Source organism: Scleropages formosus, chromosome 8 (genome assembly GCF_900964775.1).
Source record: "Scleropages formosus chromosome 8, fSclFor1.1, whole genome shotgun sequence".
NCBI classification, from domain to species: domain Eukaryota; kingdom Metazoa; phylum Chordata; class Actinopteri; order Osteoglossiformes; family Osteoglossidae; genus Scleropages; species Scleropages formosus.
In genome coordinates, this window is record NC_041813.1 from 15,279,257 (window position 1) to 15,298,954 (window position 19,698).

General features: G+C 43.3%; 1 protein-coding gene across 1 annotated transcript; it reads right to left on the reverse strand.

Annotated features, from left to right (window-relative positions):
* Positions 1 to 15,083: 15,083 nt before the first annotated feature.
* Positions 15,084 to 19,214, reverse strand: msrb1a (methionine sulfoxide reductase B1a). The gene is made up of 4 exons (XM_018754683.2): positions 18,567 to 19,214; positions 17,627 to 17,769; positions 17,378 to 17,492; positions 15,084 to 15,780 (listed from the first exon to the last, which is right to left on the reverse strand). The coding sequence occupies exons 1-4, from the start codon at positions 18,619 to 18,621 to the stop codon at positions 15,761 to 15,763; spliced, it is 333 nt and encodes a 110-aa protein (XP_018610199.1). The 5' UTR covers positions 18,622 to 19,214; the 3' UTR covers positions 15,084 to 15,760.
* Positions 19,215 to 19,698: the final 484 nt, after the last annotated feature.

Below are 19,698 nucleotides of genomic sequence, written 5' to 3' on the forward strand. Positions count from 1 at the left end.
GTACCCCAGCTCCTCTCTCTGTCCTTTCACTCATAAATGTCAAATCCCCTCCACCAGGTCCGCTTGCATCGCCGACTTCTGCGCGACAGTTCAGCGCTTCCTGGGATGAGACCCCAACCCCTACGTCTGTGTGGATCTCGGGCTCCCTCTGCGCAGGACACGTCCTTCTCACAGTCTTCCCTTTGTCAGTTTCTTACACACCCTCTTCTACACCCTCCTAACTAAGGAAGCTCTGCACCCTCCGCCCCTCTGTGCCGGAGTCCTGAGAGAGTTTGTCCCTCCAGCTGTGAAGTGTCTTACACACTTCCTCTATACCCAATTGTTCTCTTATTAAACTGCTTTTATGGGATATTTTCTGTTTTTAGAAGTTGGTCAAGGTTACTAAAGCAGCAATAGGATTTGAACCAGCAACCTTAGAGTTTATGTAATCAACTACTATAATCTTAATATGCCAGTTTTTTTAATTTATGCTGTGTTGCCTTGGTGGGTGGTGCGGTGGTGCAGCAGGCTTGGCCGGGTCCTGCTCTCTGGCGGGTGTGGTGTTCGAGTCCCGCTTGGGGTGCCCTGTGATGGACTGGCATCCCCTCCCCCTCCAGCCTTGCACCCTGTTTTGCTGGGTTAGGCTCCAGCTCGCCGCAACCCTGCTTGGGACAAGCGGCTTCAGCCAATATGTGTGTGTGTTTGTGTGTGTGTTGCCTTGCTAAATTTTCCCATTTCTGTTTATATTTTAAATGATATTTTATGCATAGTAATACAATAAGCACAATACGAGTTTACTGTTGTATGTCGTTGTTCCTATTACGTTAGATACTGCACACCCGCAGACTCCCAGTCTATTCACCATTGTCCATGCTGGGCCAAATCCCCCCTTTACGTGCCGAGGTGCTCAGACCATTGCAACCCGTTTCACTAATTTCACCACTTGTCTAAAAAGAAAAATGGTAAACAAATGAAAAATACCAAGAAATGTTTTTAGAAAGAGGGGTGGGGTGGCGCAGTGGGTTGGACCACAGTCCTGCTGTCTGGTGGGTCTGGGGTTCGAGTCCTGCTTGGGGTGCCTTGCGACGGACTGGCGTCCCGTCCTGGGTGTGTCCCTGGCCTTACGCCCTGTGTTACCAGGTGGGCTCCGGTTCCCCGTGACCCTGTATAGGACAAGCGGTTCTGAAAGTGTGTGTGTGTGTGTGTGTGTTTTTAGAAAGAGATGCTGTAACACTTATTTTGTTTTTCTTTAAATTATTTGTATGCTGTTTTATACAATTTTACAACTTTAAATGTAATCAGATAGATAGATAGATAGATAGATAGATAGACATTGGAAGCCTTTGAGCTCCCTTCAGTGCTTAGCCACCGGATCATGTGAAAGGGCAACCAATCAGTTTCCCTGTAACAAGTAACCGGTGCTTAGCTGCAAACACTGCACACACACATATTTCAGATAATTCCTATATACACTTTTCACTGTGGTATACTGTACATATTGTTCAGTGCAGTTGTACCATTGATCCTGAACACATGGGACTGCACTGACATCCATGGACAATAGAGGGCGCGGAACTTGGAAAATACAGTGAAGCTGCTAACCAGATGCTGCATCATTTTATCTGAACTATTTAAATATTTAGAAAATCCAGAACATGTAAAAATATACTGTCTTCTTCAGATCTTAATAACTTAATTTGCTTTTGCTATAGTGTTAATGCATTATTAATACTCACACGTGCATATTCTGTGCAATTTGCCATTAACTTCCTTTTAATATTAAATATGTATGACCTGCACTAGTGGTTCTACATGAAAACGTCCCTAAACCTGCTAATCGGATGCTATTTTCTTCCAGATAAAATTTTAAATCAAGGCTCACTTTCGTACTGCTTTTGCAGCTAAATCAAATTATTATCTGTCCATAATATCAAATGACAAACTTTCCGTATCAAAATATTACTGCTACAGGATCAAAGAGATACAAAGATAAAGCACCTGTTGAAAAAGACCAACCACCAAAAGCCTAATTATGTTACTCTCATCTGAACATAACTGTCAGTTTGGGGAAGAAATTAATCCTTTGGAAGACCTCAGTTCAGTTTGTGATTGATTGGATATTCTAGCTTTGCATGCTTATAATTGGTTAGATAATAATGTTTTCAGTAAATTCCATTCAATTTTAATTTTTCTTTCTTGTCCTTGGCGTCTCTGTACTCATGTCATGTACTCGTGTCCTGGAGATTCTGTACCTGACACACACTCTACTTTTCACTTCTACAATTACTCCATCTGAAGGATTTTTTTTAAAAACTCCAAAGCAACCCTGGTAAAATTAAAAATAGCCCTGATGCTGGGAAAGGTCCATTATATTAGCCTAACACTGTAATTCACACAGTAAAAAGCTGATAAAAAACACATCATGTGCAAGGCTTTCATTTATGAAGTGCTGATCCTTTGAGGTGTATGTAAATTTACATTTTAATTTGAATATCAGCTTTAGTATAACAAGAAACACATTTTAAATTATGAAGCTGCATTGCCTGTGTGCCATATTCCACTTGGATGGGTGTCATAAGAGAACCCACGATAGGCATGCTCACTGTGAAAATGAACCCTGCTTTCTGCCACTGTGATCTCTAACAGCGCTGTGATTTTCCTATTGTGTTGAAGAGACATGTTCAATGCCAGAGATGCAGGCAGGGTGAACAAACTCATCCGTAAGGCCGGTATCATCATTGGACAGAACATGGAGATGTTTGAGTCGGTGAAGAATAGGAGGTCATTGAACAAACTGCTCTCCATCATGGACACTCCTTCCCACCCACTGCACAGCACGCTGCAGAGACAGCGAAGCTCATTTTCTAAAAGACTCATTCAGCTCCGCTGCCGTAAAGAGCGGTTCAGGAAATCATTCCTACCGTTCGTAATAACTTTGTACAAGAGCTCACCTCTGTGTGACAGATGAACTATTCACCACTATTGTTAGTTCATCTTGTTACTACTTCATAATGATTATATTACCGTTTTGTACAACTTGCACTTTACTGTTGCACTACATACTGTTTTAATTTATTTATTTAATATACTTTTTATTCTTTTATTCTTCCAACTGTATATATAATTGTACATACTTATGTTTTTATCTTGTATTTTTCCACTTGTTTTATATGTGTTTTTTTTTTTAATATATATTGCAAGTATTTATCTGACTTGTGTTCTGCTGCTGTAACATAATAATTTCCCTTGTGGGATCAATAAAGTATATCTATCTATCTATCTATGTTCCATAATCTCGTGTGGGGCAACACCCATGTCAAACACCAAGAAGCACCAAGTTTTACACACACACACACACACACACACTGAAACCGCTTGTCCCAAGCGGGGTCACAGCAAGCTGGAGCCTAATCCGGCAACACAGGGCATGGGGCTGGGGGAGGGGACACACCCAGGATAGGACGCCAGTCCATCGCAAGGCACCTCAAGTGGGACACGAAACCCCAGTCCCACCCAAGAACAGACACAGGCCAAACCCACTGCACCACCATCCCCCCCCTCCCAACCTATAATATTTGAATATTTTTGCATGTAATGCCTTTATTTTAAACTTGACCCTAAAGAATCTGGGATTTTGGTACTTTCAGTGCAGATGTGGTTTTTTTAGATGCCATAACTATGAAATAAAATCCATGCCTTTCTTATGAAAATGAACAGTTGAGCTCCTTCAGCTCATGTCTCCTTATTTTCATGTGCAGTTCCTCTGGGTGCCCTGGTTTCCTTCTGCAGTCCAAACACAGGTGGACTGGTGACTTCAGATTGGCCGTAGTGTGAATGTGCAAGTGTGTGTGATTTCCTTATGATGGACTGGCATCTCATACAGGATGTACCATACCTCACACCCTATGCATCCACGATAGGCTCTGGATCACCTTGACCATGTACTGGAGAAACAGTTAACACTGGATTAATGGATTTTACAAAACCTTTCTCGAAATATTCAATAAATCATGTAAGAAAACTGAAGTACTGGATTAGTGTCCCATTTTTTTGCACTTCAAAGATGGATTCTTTATCTTATTTTTCCTGCCCTGATCATTTGTGTTAAAATGCCAAGTCTTCACTTAAGGGATGTATATTTTCTTAATGTACACTAATAAACACCATTGATGTCAGATCATTTATGTCTGATCATGCATTTCATGATAGCAGTGATTTGTTCCCATGAGCATTTTTCTCACGCGCTGAAAGCCTGGAGATTTTAAAGACTCTCTGTGACCGGAGTCCAGCAGACCGAAGAAGTGTTCGCATCGCCGGGTGGCCTAAATGGGATGGATGGTGTTATTGAAAGGGAAAGTTCCATCATCTAGAAGCATTGCACTCCTCTGCCCCCCATAGCCTTGGAGGCATCAGCTGCTCTAGGGGCTTGTGGGAACAAAGCAGTGTCTCCTCCTCCTTCTCCTCCTCCTCCTCTTGCTTTTCTTCCACCCCACAACCTGTCATCACAACAGCCACACAGAATGAGGAGTTCCTTCAATGGGAGGCCACTGGTTGTGCCAGTGGCAGGAAGGGTCCTGCATCCATGCTAAGCGAATAACTAAAGAAGAGGCTCCAACTCCTTCCTGACCTCCCATCAGCATCTTATCCTTCTGCCCCATGACCACAGGTGAAAGGGAGAAAGACAAGGGTGAATCCGAGAATCAGGAAACACTCAGTACAGGAAACACCACAGGGAGGACAATAAATCACTTACACAGATACATGGGCCACAAATAAAACCCTCGGACCCTTCCTGCAGCCATGGAAAAGTCACAAACACAGCTAGGGAACAGCATATACTGTGGGAAACATGTATGCTTCACTTTGCAGAGCTTCAGGAGGAACCCATGACGGCAAACATATTTATTAACGATTTTTCATGCAAAACACCAACTTTCCAAGAGCTTCTACGTGCCACAAAAAACTGCAACCACTCCAGCTGCGCTTCATCAGCCCCCTTTAGCTGGAGGGGTCTTAGGCCGAGTTGCTCAGGCAAACTTCCTGAGGAAAACCGGGTGAGCGGCAGAGACAAAATGATGTGGAACGCGAGTGGCGCAGAAAAGTGATGAGAAACCACACCGGAGGGAGCCGCCCACAAACAGAAAAAGGCCATCAACACATGAGAGTCAGCGGTGTGCAGCCACTGGGGGAGGGGGGCCCTCCCTAGACACTTGAACGTGCCATACCTCGCACCGTGTCCCGATCGCCCCCATGTCCTCCCTATAACAGCTTTAACCTGGCCGTGGAATCTGTGGACGATACATTAATGATAGTGGCAGGCGGTGGCATTTGATTGGACTGCGGGTGGCCCCTGTAGAAAGGGCCCTTTCCTGGGCTCCCCACACAGCCAACACATGTGTTCACACACAGCCTGCACAGTGTTCGTGGTGCTGCTCCTCTTTGCTCCACCTCTGGAAACATTGCCATCAAGCCAGAAGTAATTTACCTGAAAAATAATCATTTTAGTTCTCATTTAAAATATCATTTTAAAGGCACTTTGATGTGCTATGTGGAGTGAGGCTGCACCTGTCTTCATGTTTACAAATTCTCCTTTGTCATTTTAATGCTCTTATACCCTATGTAGAATAGAATAGAATAGAATAGAATAGAATATACTTTATTGTCCCTTTCCAGGGAAATTTGTCTTGGACACCATGACATGGCCAGTGCACAACATAAAACACACACACACACACCCTAACATACAGTTTAAAAAATTAAAATAAATTAAAAAATAAATAACAGCCAAAGTTTAAAATCTCTATATACCAGTCTAAAACCCCAGTTTTGGAATTCCCTGTTTAATAATTTAGCTGCACTTGGCACAAAAGAATTCTTATAACGATATGTCTTCATTTTTATTTTAAAGCACTTTATAAAGTTTATTATTACTATTCAATCATCCATCCGGTTTAAATAACCACTTGTCCTGAGCAGGGTCACAGAGCCCATCCTGAAAGCTTTGGACATAAGGCGATTTAGAGTTACCAACTTACCTGAACTGCATGTCTTTGCCACTGTGGAAGGAATCCCACAAATCCCACATAGACACAGGGAGAACATGCAAACTCTACACAGACTGAACAGGGATTCAACCCACGATTTCCCACACCTTCCAGGTGCTGTGAGGTAGCAGTGTTACTTTCTGTGCCACTGTGCACCGTTAATAATTGCTACTACTACACAATTCAATTCATGTTTATGGAGCGCTCTTCTTACATAGCAACACAGAGTGCTGAACAAAAGATTAGAGGCAAAATTGAAAAAAATTTATAAATTCTAGGCTATACATTAAATTACTACAATGACCATGTAACTATTAAAGCTGTAAATAAGCCTAGTTGGCAAGGAGGAAAGGAACAAAAAACTCCAAACTGAGAGGCAAGAGAGAAAAAAAACCTTTGGGGGGTTCCAGTGCCAGTGGCTACCCACCTCTTGGGCATTCTATGTTAGAAAAGACTTTTAAGCCAATGGGGGATGTGGCGGCACAGTGGATTTGGCTGGTGCCTAGTGTATGGTAGAACGGGGGGTTTGAGTTCTGTTCCAGGCGCCCTGTGATGGACTGGCATCCTGTCCAGGGTGTTTCCCCTCTCCTTTCAGCCTTGTGCCCTGTGTTTCCGGGATAGGCTCTGGCTTGCTGCAACCCTGCTTGGGACAAGCAGTTGTTGAGATCGGTTCATTTTAAGTCAGTTCACAGCTACTTATAACATTGTAGCTAAGTGCTAGTGATTTGATGTCTTAGTATGTAGAGGAACATGTCAGTGACCATGCTATGCAGTCATCACATTCTGTCAACATGGAGTGCTAGCATCATGGCTGCCGTCCTCGGGTGTCATCTTGGGGAAACACTCAGCGTAGGAAACATCAACAAGACAACAATAAATCACTGACGCATGGACCACAATTACTACTACTACTACAACAGCTCTTAAGCTGTAAGAAAATTGTCCACTAAATGAACAAATAGCATATTACCATAAGTAACTGTCAGTTCATACAGTTGCATGGTTTATGTATTTTTTTTTATTTTGTACGACTTTTCTCCAAAGTGACTTACCATGGAAGGTTTGTACACTAAGCTACTTACAGTAATTTACTCTAAGTACTGCTGTACTCAGGGATTCAAACCCAGGTCCTTCAGATTGCAAGGTGACAACTCCAACCACCGCACCACCTGCTGCTCTGAGTGTACAATAGCAATTCCTGTCCTGGAATTCCCTCAACTTTTCACAGCAAGTTCTTTGATACAGTAGATGTTGTGCATAAAAATAAGCACCCATGTTTTGTGTGTGTGTGTGTGTGCATGACGGAGTAGAAATAAGAGAGCAGGACATCGGTGATTAACATGGGATATAGCTCCACGCCTCAAAGCCCGCTGGGAAATTAGCCAAGAGGCAGACAGCCCCAGACCATGGTATGTTGAGCATATTACTGCCTGTGTGTGTGAATCTGTGTGTGAGACTGCCATTCTATACATCCACACAGTTATATGCCTTTTGTGTCCCTCATCGGTTCTCTTTAAAAGGCCTTTAGGGTAAGTGCGGTCTTTCTTAATTCGCTGCTCTTGAGTGACGTCAAAGAAAAACCACACTGCATTTTGAATAAATTACTTTCAAATGCACTTTCCATCCATGTAGGAACCATTTCTGTTTTTTTTTTTCTTTCTCAGATGATCTTTTCAGCTCAACTGGAATTTTGGTTAAATTATTTCTACATGGGTATGCAGGTCTTAAGGAGGTCCCTCACAGTCTGGGGTTTTAATAACAAAAATCCATCACTATTCCTATACAGTGGGACAACTCCTTCTTTATTAATCTTTATTGATTTAGCTGACATTTTTCTTCATGACAACTGACAATGTGAGCTTTATACACTAAGAACAGTGATTTAGTTATTTATACAGCTAGGTAATTTCTACTCTATCAATTCAGGATAAGTACCTTGATCAAGAGGTAGGATTCAAACCCAACTCCTTCAGTTGCAGAGTAAGGCTGCAATCAGAATACTATCTGCTGCTCCTTTAATGTCCTATACAAGATGTACAGTATAATTCACATTTATTCATTTAGCTGATACCTTTCTCCAAAGCAATTAACAATGTTAATCTAACTCCTAGTATTTACCCATTTATACAGCTGGGTACTTTTCACTGGACTAGTTTTAGTGTAAGTACCTTGCTCAATGGTACTACAGCCAGAGGTGAGATTCAAACCTGCAACCTTTGGGTCCAAAGTCAGCAGTGCTACACACTACACTACCAGCTGTTCCCATCATATTGCTATGGAGGAAATACAAAAAAATGGGGTAAAGGGTAAAAACAGTAACCAGGTGTTTAACTATTTCCAGTGTTTCCAGTAAGAGCCACATGCACCAACACAGTCCTGTTTGCCCAAACAGTACATTTACCACCAGACAGGGGACAAAAGGCTCTTCTGGGGTCTAGTGAGGCATGATCTGCTCTGGTAACCATACTGTACACACATAGAGATGATAGTCAGAAAGACAGTCCAAAGACATGCCCTTCAGGAGGGTTTGTGACTTTATAATTGTCTGTAGTGTGTGTGTGTGTGTGAGAGAGTCAATGCTTGTGCATGACTGAACTGTAATGGACTGGTGTTCCGTCCAGGGTATACCCTGCCTCATCCCCTTTGCTTCCAGGATGGATTCTGGACCAATACTGTCCTACATTGGACAAGCTGTCATTGATACTGGACAAACCTGCACTGTCCCTTTGTCATGCTTGTGACACCAACACCGGATGGCATGTCAATGCTGGATCTCATCCTGACAGTGACCCAACTCTTCCATCCTGAGAAATAACTTTGCGGCAGTCTGGGGAAAATCTGTTTTCTTGTGAAGCAGGCGGGCTGCAGGACGCCAATGGAGGGATGCAGATAGGGGGGAGGGGGGGCGGGGCCTTTCATCTGCTGCGATGTGAGGAGATAAGCGGATAGCACCCGCCGCATCAGAAGGAAAGTGCAGACTTCCGCGGTTTGCCTGCCGAGCACAACAGCATGACTCATGGTGCTATGTGAACATGCTCCGGGGCCCTGACCTCATCCCCAGGCGGATCTCAAGGGCCCGTGGCGCCCATCTGGTCCCCGTTAGAGAGTCTCCTCGATGGAAATCCCAGTATTCAGCGCATCTTCAGAAGTTCCCACCAAAGGGAGAGATCAGCACAAATGCACCCACAAAAAGCATTTACCCTCTGCTGGTTATGGTCAATCCACTCCGCCGTTGCTCTTCTCATTCCATCCTTGATGTGACAAAATCAACAATTGTGTCTGACCAGATGGAGATGATGGGGATTTCCTCTGCAACACTAAACTAATGACACACAGTGGGAATTAACAACCTACTGAGTCAACAAAAAACATGATGAGCAAAACAGACATTTACAAACATGCCATAGAAACACACCCGCATGTGTAATGAGCGACAAACTGATTTCAGCACATGCAGAATTGACCGGAAAAGACTTTTGGTCCACAGCACTGTTATGGGTTACTTGTTACAATGTGCCAAACAGGCTGAAATTAGCAGTATGGTCTGGAGGCACACACTGATGAAGCCACAAAAGTACTAAAATTAAAAAATAAAAAATATACTGTTGAAGGGCAAGAGGTTCACCCATAGTGTGTGAGTGACAGAGAGAGTGTGTTTCACTGATGTATGGATGAGTGACCCATTGTAAGTAGTGTATCTAGCAGTGAAAGTCCCCTTGGTGAATAAGGTGTGTGGGCTGATAACCCTACATAGAGTTCATTGGAAGTCACGTCGGAGAAAAGTGTCTGCTAAATAAATAAATGTTAATGTAAGTTCAGGTACAAGGGGAAAAAAAATCCTCTTGCTGTCTTAAGGGCTCTTTTGAGATGCACCACATGGTTGCAGCCCGACACATTCCTTCATTTCCATCAGAAATTTACTGCTCCCATGTGGGGTACACCAGTATTTACAATACTCTTTGCATTCATTTCCAGAACAAAGGGCTTCCCTTCAAACAGAAAGTCGTGTGAATAATCAGTGCTTTTAGAACATCGCAGCAATATGACCGGAAAGTGAGGCTGAACACTCGGCACAAGCCACAGAAGTTAGCAATCAGTGATGGACTATCTGAGGGGTAATTTGTGCTAATAGGACCACCCACTCCTGCCTGCTGGGGACCGCATGTGCAGCATCTTCTCCAAAAGAGTCTGGATTTCATAGAGAGTGAGGCTAACGACAAGAGCACATGCATGTTGTGGATGCAGGCTGAGCAAGAAGGAGTATGAGCAGAGAGTGCCCTGCTGCTGGGAAATTAAGAGCAAAATCAGAAACTTTTATCTGATGCTTTTCTCCAAAGAGACTTACAGAGATGGGTTGGAGAACAAAGCTTCTTACATTGATTTACCCATTTATATAGCTGGTTAATTTTTACTGTGTCAATTTAAGCTAAACACTTGGCTTAAGGGTGCTATAGCATGATCGGGATCTTAATCCCTGGTCCTTTGATTGCAAGGCAACAGCTGTAACGGTGCACTATTTCTGGTCTAGCACTACTCCACTTTGCTTTTCAGTCTGCTCATATCATGTGTTCTGTTCCCAGTTCTGGCTAGAGACCAGGACACACTCCTGGAAATCATTAAACAGGTAGTATATCACTACTGAGCGCTTATGATAGTAAAATAAGAGAGGATAAGATAACTTTAATGACCATGGGGGAGGCTCCGTCAAATACAGAACACCATTACAGCGGGATTAAAAATAAACACACCACTTTAGACTCTACACTATGTTACCAGAGGCAATTACTGCTATATTCAATTCGTTTATAGCTGGATGCCAATAGTGGAATCACAATGTCCATTCAAGTGTGGATATGGATTATAGTGTGATCATCAGAGACTCAGGAAGGACACTGTATAAGGGGGAAAATCTGTTTTTGTGCCTTGACGTTTGAGACATGATCAATATACACAAATATACAGACAGATACAGAGAAAACATAACAAATTTCACTGGGGCATAGATATATACTTTAAGACAGAGCACAAAGTGGTTAAGGGAGCTCCCTGGGCCCTCAGCACCAGATTACTAGCAAATCACAAACATCCTGGGGCCAGCCAATCCTGTGCACTAATCACACCGGAGCCCAAGGAGGGAGCTCAGCATTACCATAGCATGCGGATGATTGTGAAAGGTTTCCATGGCAACCAATACACATGGTCCCCGAGTCCATTGTACGAGAGACAGCAGTTTTCGCTTCTCTTCCGAGGAAATACCGGTTTCTGTGGACAGCCACTGAGGCATTAATTCCACAGCCCATTTATGACACCATGCCCAACGCTGATGTATTAATCATTATCATGGAGGAGACTGGGAGACATAGGGATAGGTGGACCCAATTGTGGGAACTTCTAATTAAGAAAACAAAAAGGGCAAACCAAAATTGTAGTCGTAGGGCAGGCAAGGGCCAGTCGAGGGGCGAATGTTGTTCAGGGGACAAAACAGGAGCCAAGGTCGACTTAGCAAAGCTGAGGTCTAGAACCAAAGACAATGGAGCTAGGGGATCAGGAACACGGGGCGAAGAGGATTGAGAGGAAGAGGGAAGGCATCCGTATGCTCTGTGGCCGCAGTCAAAGTGATGGTTCCGAAGAGGTTCCACAACTCGGTGAGTTGACATGGTGCTTTTATACCCTGCTATTTTGATTCGGTGCAGGTGCCGTTGCTCAGGCTGATGGCGTGGGCGTAACAATTACTTTTTGTTCTGCAGATTTCAAAGAAACCCCTTTGAATAGACATCTGAACCATTTATGTGCTTTGTGAACCTCTGCATCCACACCTGTCCTGTTGCAACATATCCAGTAAACACACATATGAAGGCAGCTTTCACAGATAAGGCCACTTTATCGACTAGGTTGAGCTTTCTGAGTTACAGACTCATTGGAAATTTAATTTTACAAGGCACGGGTGGTGCTCTAGATGAGGGGGAGCCTTCCTGTTCTTACAAGAGGCTGACATCCTGACAGGTTAGAATAGGAAGGACAATAACAGAGATAGCAGCTAAAGGAAAAATGGCCTAAGGGTGGAGAGGTGGGAATCAGCTCCATTCACCCATTCATTCATTCAGGTGTGTTTAGAGGACATAAAGAGGATGGTGGTGAAGAGGTCTTCATAGCAACCAGTGCCGTACTTGTCCAGCATCTCTTACCAGCCACGTTAACGTAGAGCAACATTAAGGGACACTTCAGTGCTCCATCATTCTGCTTATCTGGCTGCTTTCAGATGACAGGTGAGAATCATTTTACAAGTCTTCCATGAGATAAACCTTCGGGAAACAAGGGTCTCAGGACATCTGACAGCTTAGGGAAAACAAGGCATCAAATCCACCCATCCACTCACTCACTCGTACATAAGTACGTATGGATCATGGTGGTCAGGAGCCCATCCCAAAACCACCGGATGCAAGGCTGGGGGGGTGAACCCTGAATAGGCATCCATTGCAGGTTAATTGATTAGATTTCTTTTGACCATTTAGAAGTGCTGTTGAAAATTGAGTTTAAATTTCTGATCAGGGACATGAGTTCCCATAGAACTGACCCAGAATTAATTTCTTCAATAATTACAGCACTGGTGTTATGCCATACATGCAGACTGAATTAGAAATTTTGAGTAGTATCCATGTCGTGCCTTCTAGAAGTTTTATAGGGCCATTTTTGTTTTCATAATCTAAATAAACATCTCATTGGTCACTGTCAGAAAGCTGTAATGTGACTCAACCTCCCTCCATTCTTCAAAGAAGTTAGGACAGCTGGTAGCATAGTGGTTGGTCCACCTACCTTTAGATCCCAAGGTTGCAGGTTTAATTCCCACCTCCAGCTAAAGTACCTCTGAGCAAAGTACTTACCCTAAATTACTCTAGTAAAAATTACCCAGCTGTATAAATGGGTAAATAATTGTATCTTAATACTCTAAGTTGCTTGGGAGAAAAGTGTCAGAGAAATAACATCCAAATTCACACAGTTTAAATCTTATATGAAAATTGAATTATTTAAATTTGATGAGCTACCAGAGATTAGTTTTTTAATTTAATTCACTCTTTGGCTGATCCCACAGCTCACTCTGAAGTGCTGTGACCCCTGCTACTCTGCATAACCAGACCCACATTTGCTCACAAATGGTTTTTAAACCATATTTTTCCTAAACTGTGATGATTAGAATGCATTCAACCAGCTGCTGTGTTGACAGTGTGCTACTGTTTAAATGGTTTCTAACCATGTGGACCTGTAAATGCAGCCATCTCCCTCCCCACACACAGTTTATTTATATATGTTTCAGTTGGCTTTAGGCACAAATGGCAAAGTGCATGGTCTAGGACCGCTTTACCTAGCTTGTAAAGTGCAGGATACACTTCTTAAAGCTGCCTGAATATCACACACAGCCAGAAATCACTTGTCCCACCGGAGCCTAACCCGGCAACAGAGAGCACAAGGCTGGAGGAGGAGGGGACATACCCAGGACAGGACACCAGTCTGCCACAAAGCACCCAAAGCAGGACTCAAACCCCAGACTCACCACATAGCAGCACCTGGTCAAACCCGCTACACAACCGTGTCCTCCTCTGCCTGAATATATTAAATGTTAATTCTGTCATATTTCACAGCTGCAATCCTCCAACATTCCCTGGGCAATGATTTATGAAAATGAAGCATAATTTAAGGGCAAACGAACATTCAAAAGAAAACTTGCTGGTGATCCCAGGGTTGCAGGTGCTTATGCCAATGAGATGTTAAAGATGTCAGAGAGGACACGTGTCGGCTGTTCAACACAGTCTCTGATTGCCTGGCCTGATATTCTGTCAGGACCAGCAGCTTTTTGGGGATTCATTCTGGACAGAGTCTTTTCCGGACCCACTTCGCCCAAGATCTCTCCAGCTCATTTACAGTGTAATTGTTCACGCACCGTAACTTCATGAGCATCCCCAGATACAGCCTTTGTTCAGCCACTACTTCGGCATTGTATTTGCTTGTTTGTGTATTGGTGGGAGGGTATCAGGATTTGTCTATCCTGTGTTTTATGCACCTACTCAAACGATGAACCTCGGTGAAGCAAGTGGTAGGTAACAAACTAGGTTTACTTAGAGTCACATGTCTGCAGCCATGTCTCTTTCTCTTAATTTAATGCATAAATTGTACTTTTGCTGAGATGTACGTTGCTTTGGACAAAAGCGTCTGCTAAATGAATAAATGTAAATGAACCAAAAACTAACACTTCATGTTTACTGCCACAGTTTCAAAGTCATAAAATAAAAAATATTTCATAACAGTTTGTAAGCGATATAAAGAGATGGTGGCAGCATGTCAGATTAGTACATTGCTGTGGTTTCTCAGTTCAGATGGCTCCAGGCTGTTCAAGCCGTATGAAAGCCCAACAGCGCCTTCTAGCACTAGCTGAGCACATTGCTGCAAATGTCCACAAAACAGAAAGAAGGATACATGGATAGACTGAAAAATGTCTGGCTGATACCACCCACACCCACACCCACACACACACTAGCTGAAGCCGCTGCTCCCAAGCAGGATCACGGCAAACCGGAGCCTGACCCGGCAACACAGGGTGCAAGACTGGAGGGGACACACCCAGGACAGGACACCAGTCCATCACAAGGCACCCCGAGCAGGACTCAAACCCCAGACCCACCAGCCAGCAGGACCTGGTCAAACCTGTTGCGTCACCGCACACACCTGCCAACACAAAACAACACTTTTTAAAAATGTTTTACAACACTGTGGACCTGTAAATGCTCCCAAATAAACAGAAACATATACACTGCAATCAATAAAACTACCGTGAAAGGTGTTAAAGATATGAAGAGTTTAACACTCGGCTTTGCGCTTCAGATCACTAAAAACGAAACATACAGAAAATAAGTGCAAGGAATAAAAATATTTCAACAAGCAACCAAAAGAAGACCGTGCTGTGAAATTTCATAAATGTCTTTCTCTCAGAAGCCCATGTTTGTTTTGCAATAAAAGGGTAGAATTCAGATAAACAATTCATTAGTTAGTGAATATAACACAAAAGTGTTTTATTAAACTTTTATTAAAATATTTCATATAACTGTAGTGCTACAGCAAATGAGCATCCAAAGGTGTGGTGATACACATTAGCAATGTGAACTTGAACCCAGGAACCAAGACACTACAGCAGAGTTTCAGTTATGAAGTAAATACCACAACAAAAGCCCTATATAATAATGGTATCAGCGCACTCTACCCTACCCCTCCAAAAAGCTACAGCAAATAAACACGTCATCTGAGACTACTGCAATGCTCACATGGGACAGCAGGCGGAGTAGTGGTTAAAGCTGCTGCCTTGCACTTGAAGGACCCAGGTTTGAGTCTCACTTTCTATTGCAGAACCCTTAATATAGGTGTTTACTGTAATTAATATAGTAAGAACTACCCTTCTCTACAAATGGGTAAATCCCTGTGGGTAAATTAACATTGTAAGTTACTTCATAGAAAAGTGTCAGCCAAAAAAAATAATGAAAATATAAAAGCAGAAGAGGCAATGTGATAAATGCAGGAAGAGAAGCAATCACACGCTGATAGAGACCCTGGTCTTCCTCTCTGTGCAGTCACTTTAAGACATCTGCGCCCTGGATATCCCATCAGGCCTTTTTCCAGCACACTTCATGAATGACTGCACCTCTGAAGTGAACAGGGCACTCATGCTTTATGGGCCAGGAACTGCACTCACTCTACTGTCCGTCAACTGCGTCTGGGAGGGCCATGGGGTCACCAGGGTGGAGAGGGAAAACCGCAAACAGAAAAAGACATATTGAGTCAAGGGATAGCAACCCTTCATACAGGGTGCTGGCAAAAGAGCATGGTTGTAATCAGGGCAAACTGACTTCTTGTGATGGATATTTTTTATAATTTCAGAATGGAGCAAAGACAGCCACTATGAAATGTGAAAATGTGAGAATTCTTGTCCTCCTTGAATGTGATTGAACTGTATAATCCCAAAGCTGAAAACCAAAAATGGCTAAATTATTTGCATTCCCCCATTTATCATTATTTCATAACATATCAACACTGACTCCTCAGTCAACACAGAGAAGCTGGAACACACACACAGTCTGAAACTGCTTATGCCAAATGGGGTCGTGGCAAAGCAGAGTATACCCCGGCAACACGGAGCGCAAGGCTGGAGAGGTAGGAGACACACCCAGGAAAGGACGCCGGTCTGTCGCAAGGCACCCCAAGCAGGAGTCAAACCCCTGACCTGCCAGAGAGCAGGACCTGGCCAAGCCTGCTGCACCACAGTGCCCCCCTATCAAGTTGGAACAAGAAGTCTGTTTTCACACACTGGCTGAAGCCACTCACAGTGAGCTGGAGCCTAACCCGGCAGCACAGGGGAAGGGGACTCACTCAGGACGGGACGCAAGTCCATCACAAGGCACCCCAAGCAGGGCTTGAACCCCAGACCAACCAGAGAGCAGGCACAGGCCAAACCTGCTGCACCACCGCATCTCCCCAAAGTCTGTTTTGTTCAAGTTAATAAGTTACAACAAAATAAATGCTTAATAATACAGACAACACTCAATGTATTTGAGGGACAGACTCTGAAATTCTCAGATACAGCTAAGAAAAAATTTCACAAGTCTATTTAAGTATTTCGGTAACCTCAAGCTACATTAAGTTCAATACAAATTTAAAATGACTGAAAATGAAAATACAACATCTCCATTAATTCCTATTTGATACCAGTTGCTGACTGATTCATGTTATAAACATGTGCAGTTTTCATCCCTCAGGAATATCAGAATCCAGCTGCAAAAACTGTGGAAGTGATATAAATTAAGGTGGCCCCACATTCCTATTTTGTTCGGGTACTTCTTCAAGGACAACAAGAAAACACAGGTCACTTTTGCTTTGCCACAAACTTTAGAAAAATAGGCAATGAAGTTAAAATTAAATTGGGAAGTATTTGTATCAAAACTGGGGGGCGCGGTGGTGCAGCGGGTTGGACCTGGTCCCGCTCTCCGGTGGGTCTGGGGTTTGAGTCCTACTTGGGGTGCCTTGCGACAGACTGGCGTCCCATCCTGGGTGTGTCCCCTTCCCCTCCGGGCTTTCGCCCTGTGTTGCCAGCTTAGGTTCCAGCTCCCTGCAACCCCTTATGGGACAAGCGGTTTCAGATGATGTGTGTGTGTGTGATGTGAGTATTTGTATCAAAATTGACAACTTCACTGTTAGTAACAAGAGGAGCCTGTGTATACTCTCTGAAACTACCCCATAATCATCCTGAGAAAAAACTGCCACACGTCTGTGATGTTTGAGTTTTGCCTGCTGATATAATGGTAACGAGGCCGTACCTTTGGAGACGAACTTCAGTGAGCTGCTAAATATTCAGAATCGGGATGTGCCTTTCTGAGGCCCATCATTCAAGAATTCGTGGCCCAGACCGTTGCCACACTTCCCACAGCTCACCTGAAATGACAGCCAGACCCTTCACTGACTCCAGACCGATTAAACGTGTTCCCACCACCCCATCAAGCTGATGATCAATGGGCGGTGTGAGGGAACATTCCAGATTCAGTTCCCCGCTCAGCAGGAATGTAGACCTTAAAGGCTCCGGGACGTTCCAGGTACTTGGACACACTATTCTCATGTATGGTCTCAGAGAAGGCGGGCCATGGGGACGAGTGTTTAAACTTGGACCTGCTGGAGAACAGCTCATTGCCGCATTTTGAACATACATAGACACCTGTGGAGGGTAAAACACGGTGAAGTATATTATTAAAACAAGCATTGATGATATGGTTAAAAAAAGACACACACACACACACACACACACAGATTTTCCTCATGGAGACAAATGTGACAATATTCTTTTAAAAACATTGTCATGGACATTGCAGATTGTCTTTGAATATGCAGCAGGAGCCATAATGGTTAAACACTTTTAGTAGTTTGAAAGAAGCTGGTTCAGCCCCACTGTGACTGTCAGCCACTGCTGTAATATAACCGAGTATGACAATTACTATTAATTATTCCAGTAAAAATATCCTGCTGTATATGCATGTAAATACTCAAAATAAGTTAACCACTCAAGAGGAAAATAAAATATGCTTAGATTAGATGGGTCAGCAATGGACTATTAATAGAATTTACTGAATATGGAATCACTATACACAAAACGTGTTTCACAAAAATGGATTTAAAATGAGGAACAATTATTTGCACATATTTTTGGATTTTGCAAATAGATACAGTATAAACGCACAAAATAAATCCTTACTGGTTTTAACTAGTAATCAGTGAGTTGCCTATCAGTTCTAGGAATGTGCAACTAGGAAATATACCTAGTTCATAAGTCGGTAATTAACTGTCTGACGAGAGTGTTAACAATCTAGTCTAGAAAAATCTGGCGACTTGTTTCAACTCCTTCAAATAATGTTACAGCTGCTCAGACCCACGTGCCCCTGACTGACGTCACGTGCAAAAATTCCAGGGCCACACGAGCTTGCTATCGCCGCTCCGGAGGACCTTTCACGCGCTTACCTGTTTTGAAGTGGGCTTTAAAAACCTCCCCACCCGAAAACGAACAGAAGGACATTTTTATCTCAGACGCGTCCAACTCTCACAGGGCTCTCCAAAAAAAAAAAAAGTTGAAGCCCTCTACGAAACTACTTACAAATACACCTCTGTCAAGTTACTTTAAGAAGCCAATGTCAATGTCACGTGATCCTATAGGTCCTCCAATAATGCTCCTCATACTGAATTTCGTCATCCATACCGACGGCGGCGCCTCTTATTGGAATTACCGTACTTGACTACAATTTTGCGCATTTAATTTATATAGCCTCATTTATAGATATTACAGCGTAATTTCAGTGAAGTGCAGTAGGACTCATCCTTCAATAAGCTACTTTCTGGAGAAACTGTAGCAGCCACTGAGAAGTATGCTTCATGGCCAGAACTATTTAATAATCTAATTTGTCAAAAAATAAAATTACCTCTAAAAACGGACAAATTAAAAAGTTTTTAGAAATTAACTGAGCAACGTAACCTTAATGGATATGTGGCTTTTTAAGATGTTTTAGTCAATGAATAGATGCATTTCCCGTGACACGCGCGCGCACACGAGACGTAGTATTCGGCCGTGACTATTTGTACACACACACACAGGATTGACTGAAACCGCTTATCCCAAGCGGGGTTGCGGCAAACCGGAGCCTAACCCGGCAACACAGGTCGTTGGGGGCACACCCAGGACACAACACCAGTCTGTCGCAGGGCACCCGCCCGGGAGCAGGCACAGGCCAAACCCGCTGCGCCACCGCTCCCCCATTTTTGTAATCCCCGGAACTAATCAATAGCCCGAATACTAATTTCCAGTCCTGTCTCTGCCATTCGTGCCTTTTGGAGAGTTTTAGTTGGTTTAAAATTTTGCTAATAGCATTTTACTGTAATTTTTGTTACTCTGTAAGTGTAACATGAGGACTGAAACTCACTCAACCCACTGGATACAGTAAGTATTAAGCTTCGGTTCCAGATTATTCTGAACCTTCTAGCACACGAAAACGGAAGTTAAGCAAGCATTATATTACTCGTCCTGCGGGCTTTTCACTTCTAAGTGACGCGGGTTATATCATAAAGTGAGCTATCCGCGATTATGAGAAGCGCTGCGGTC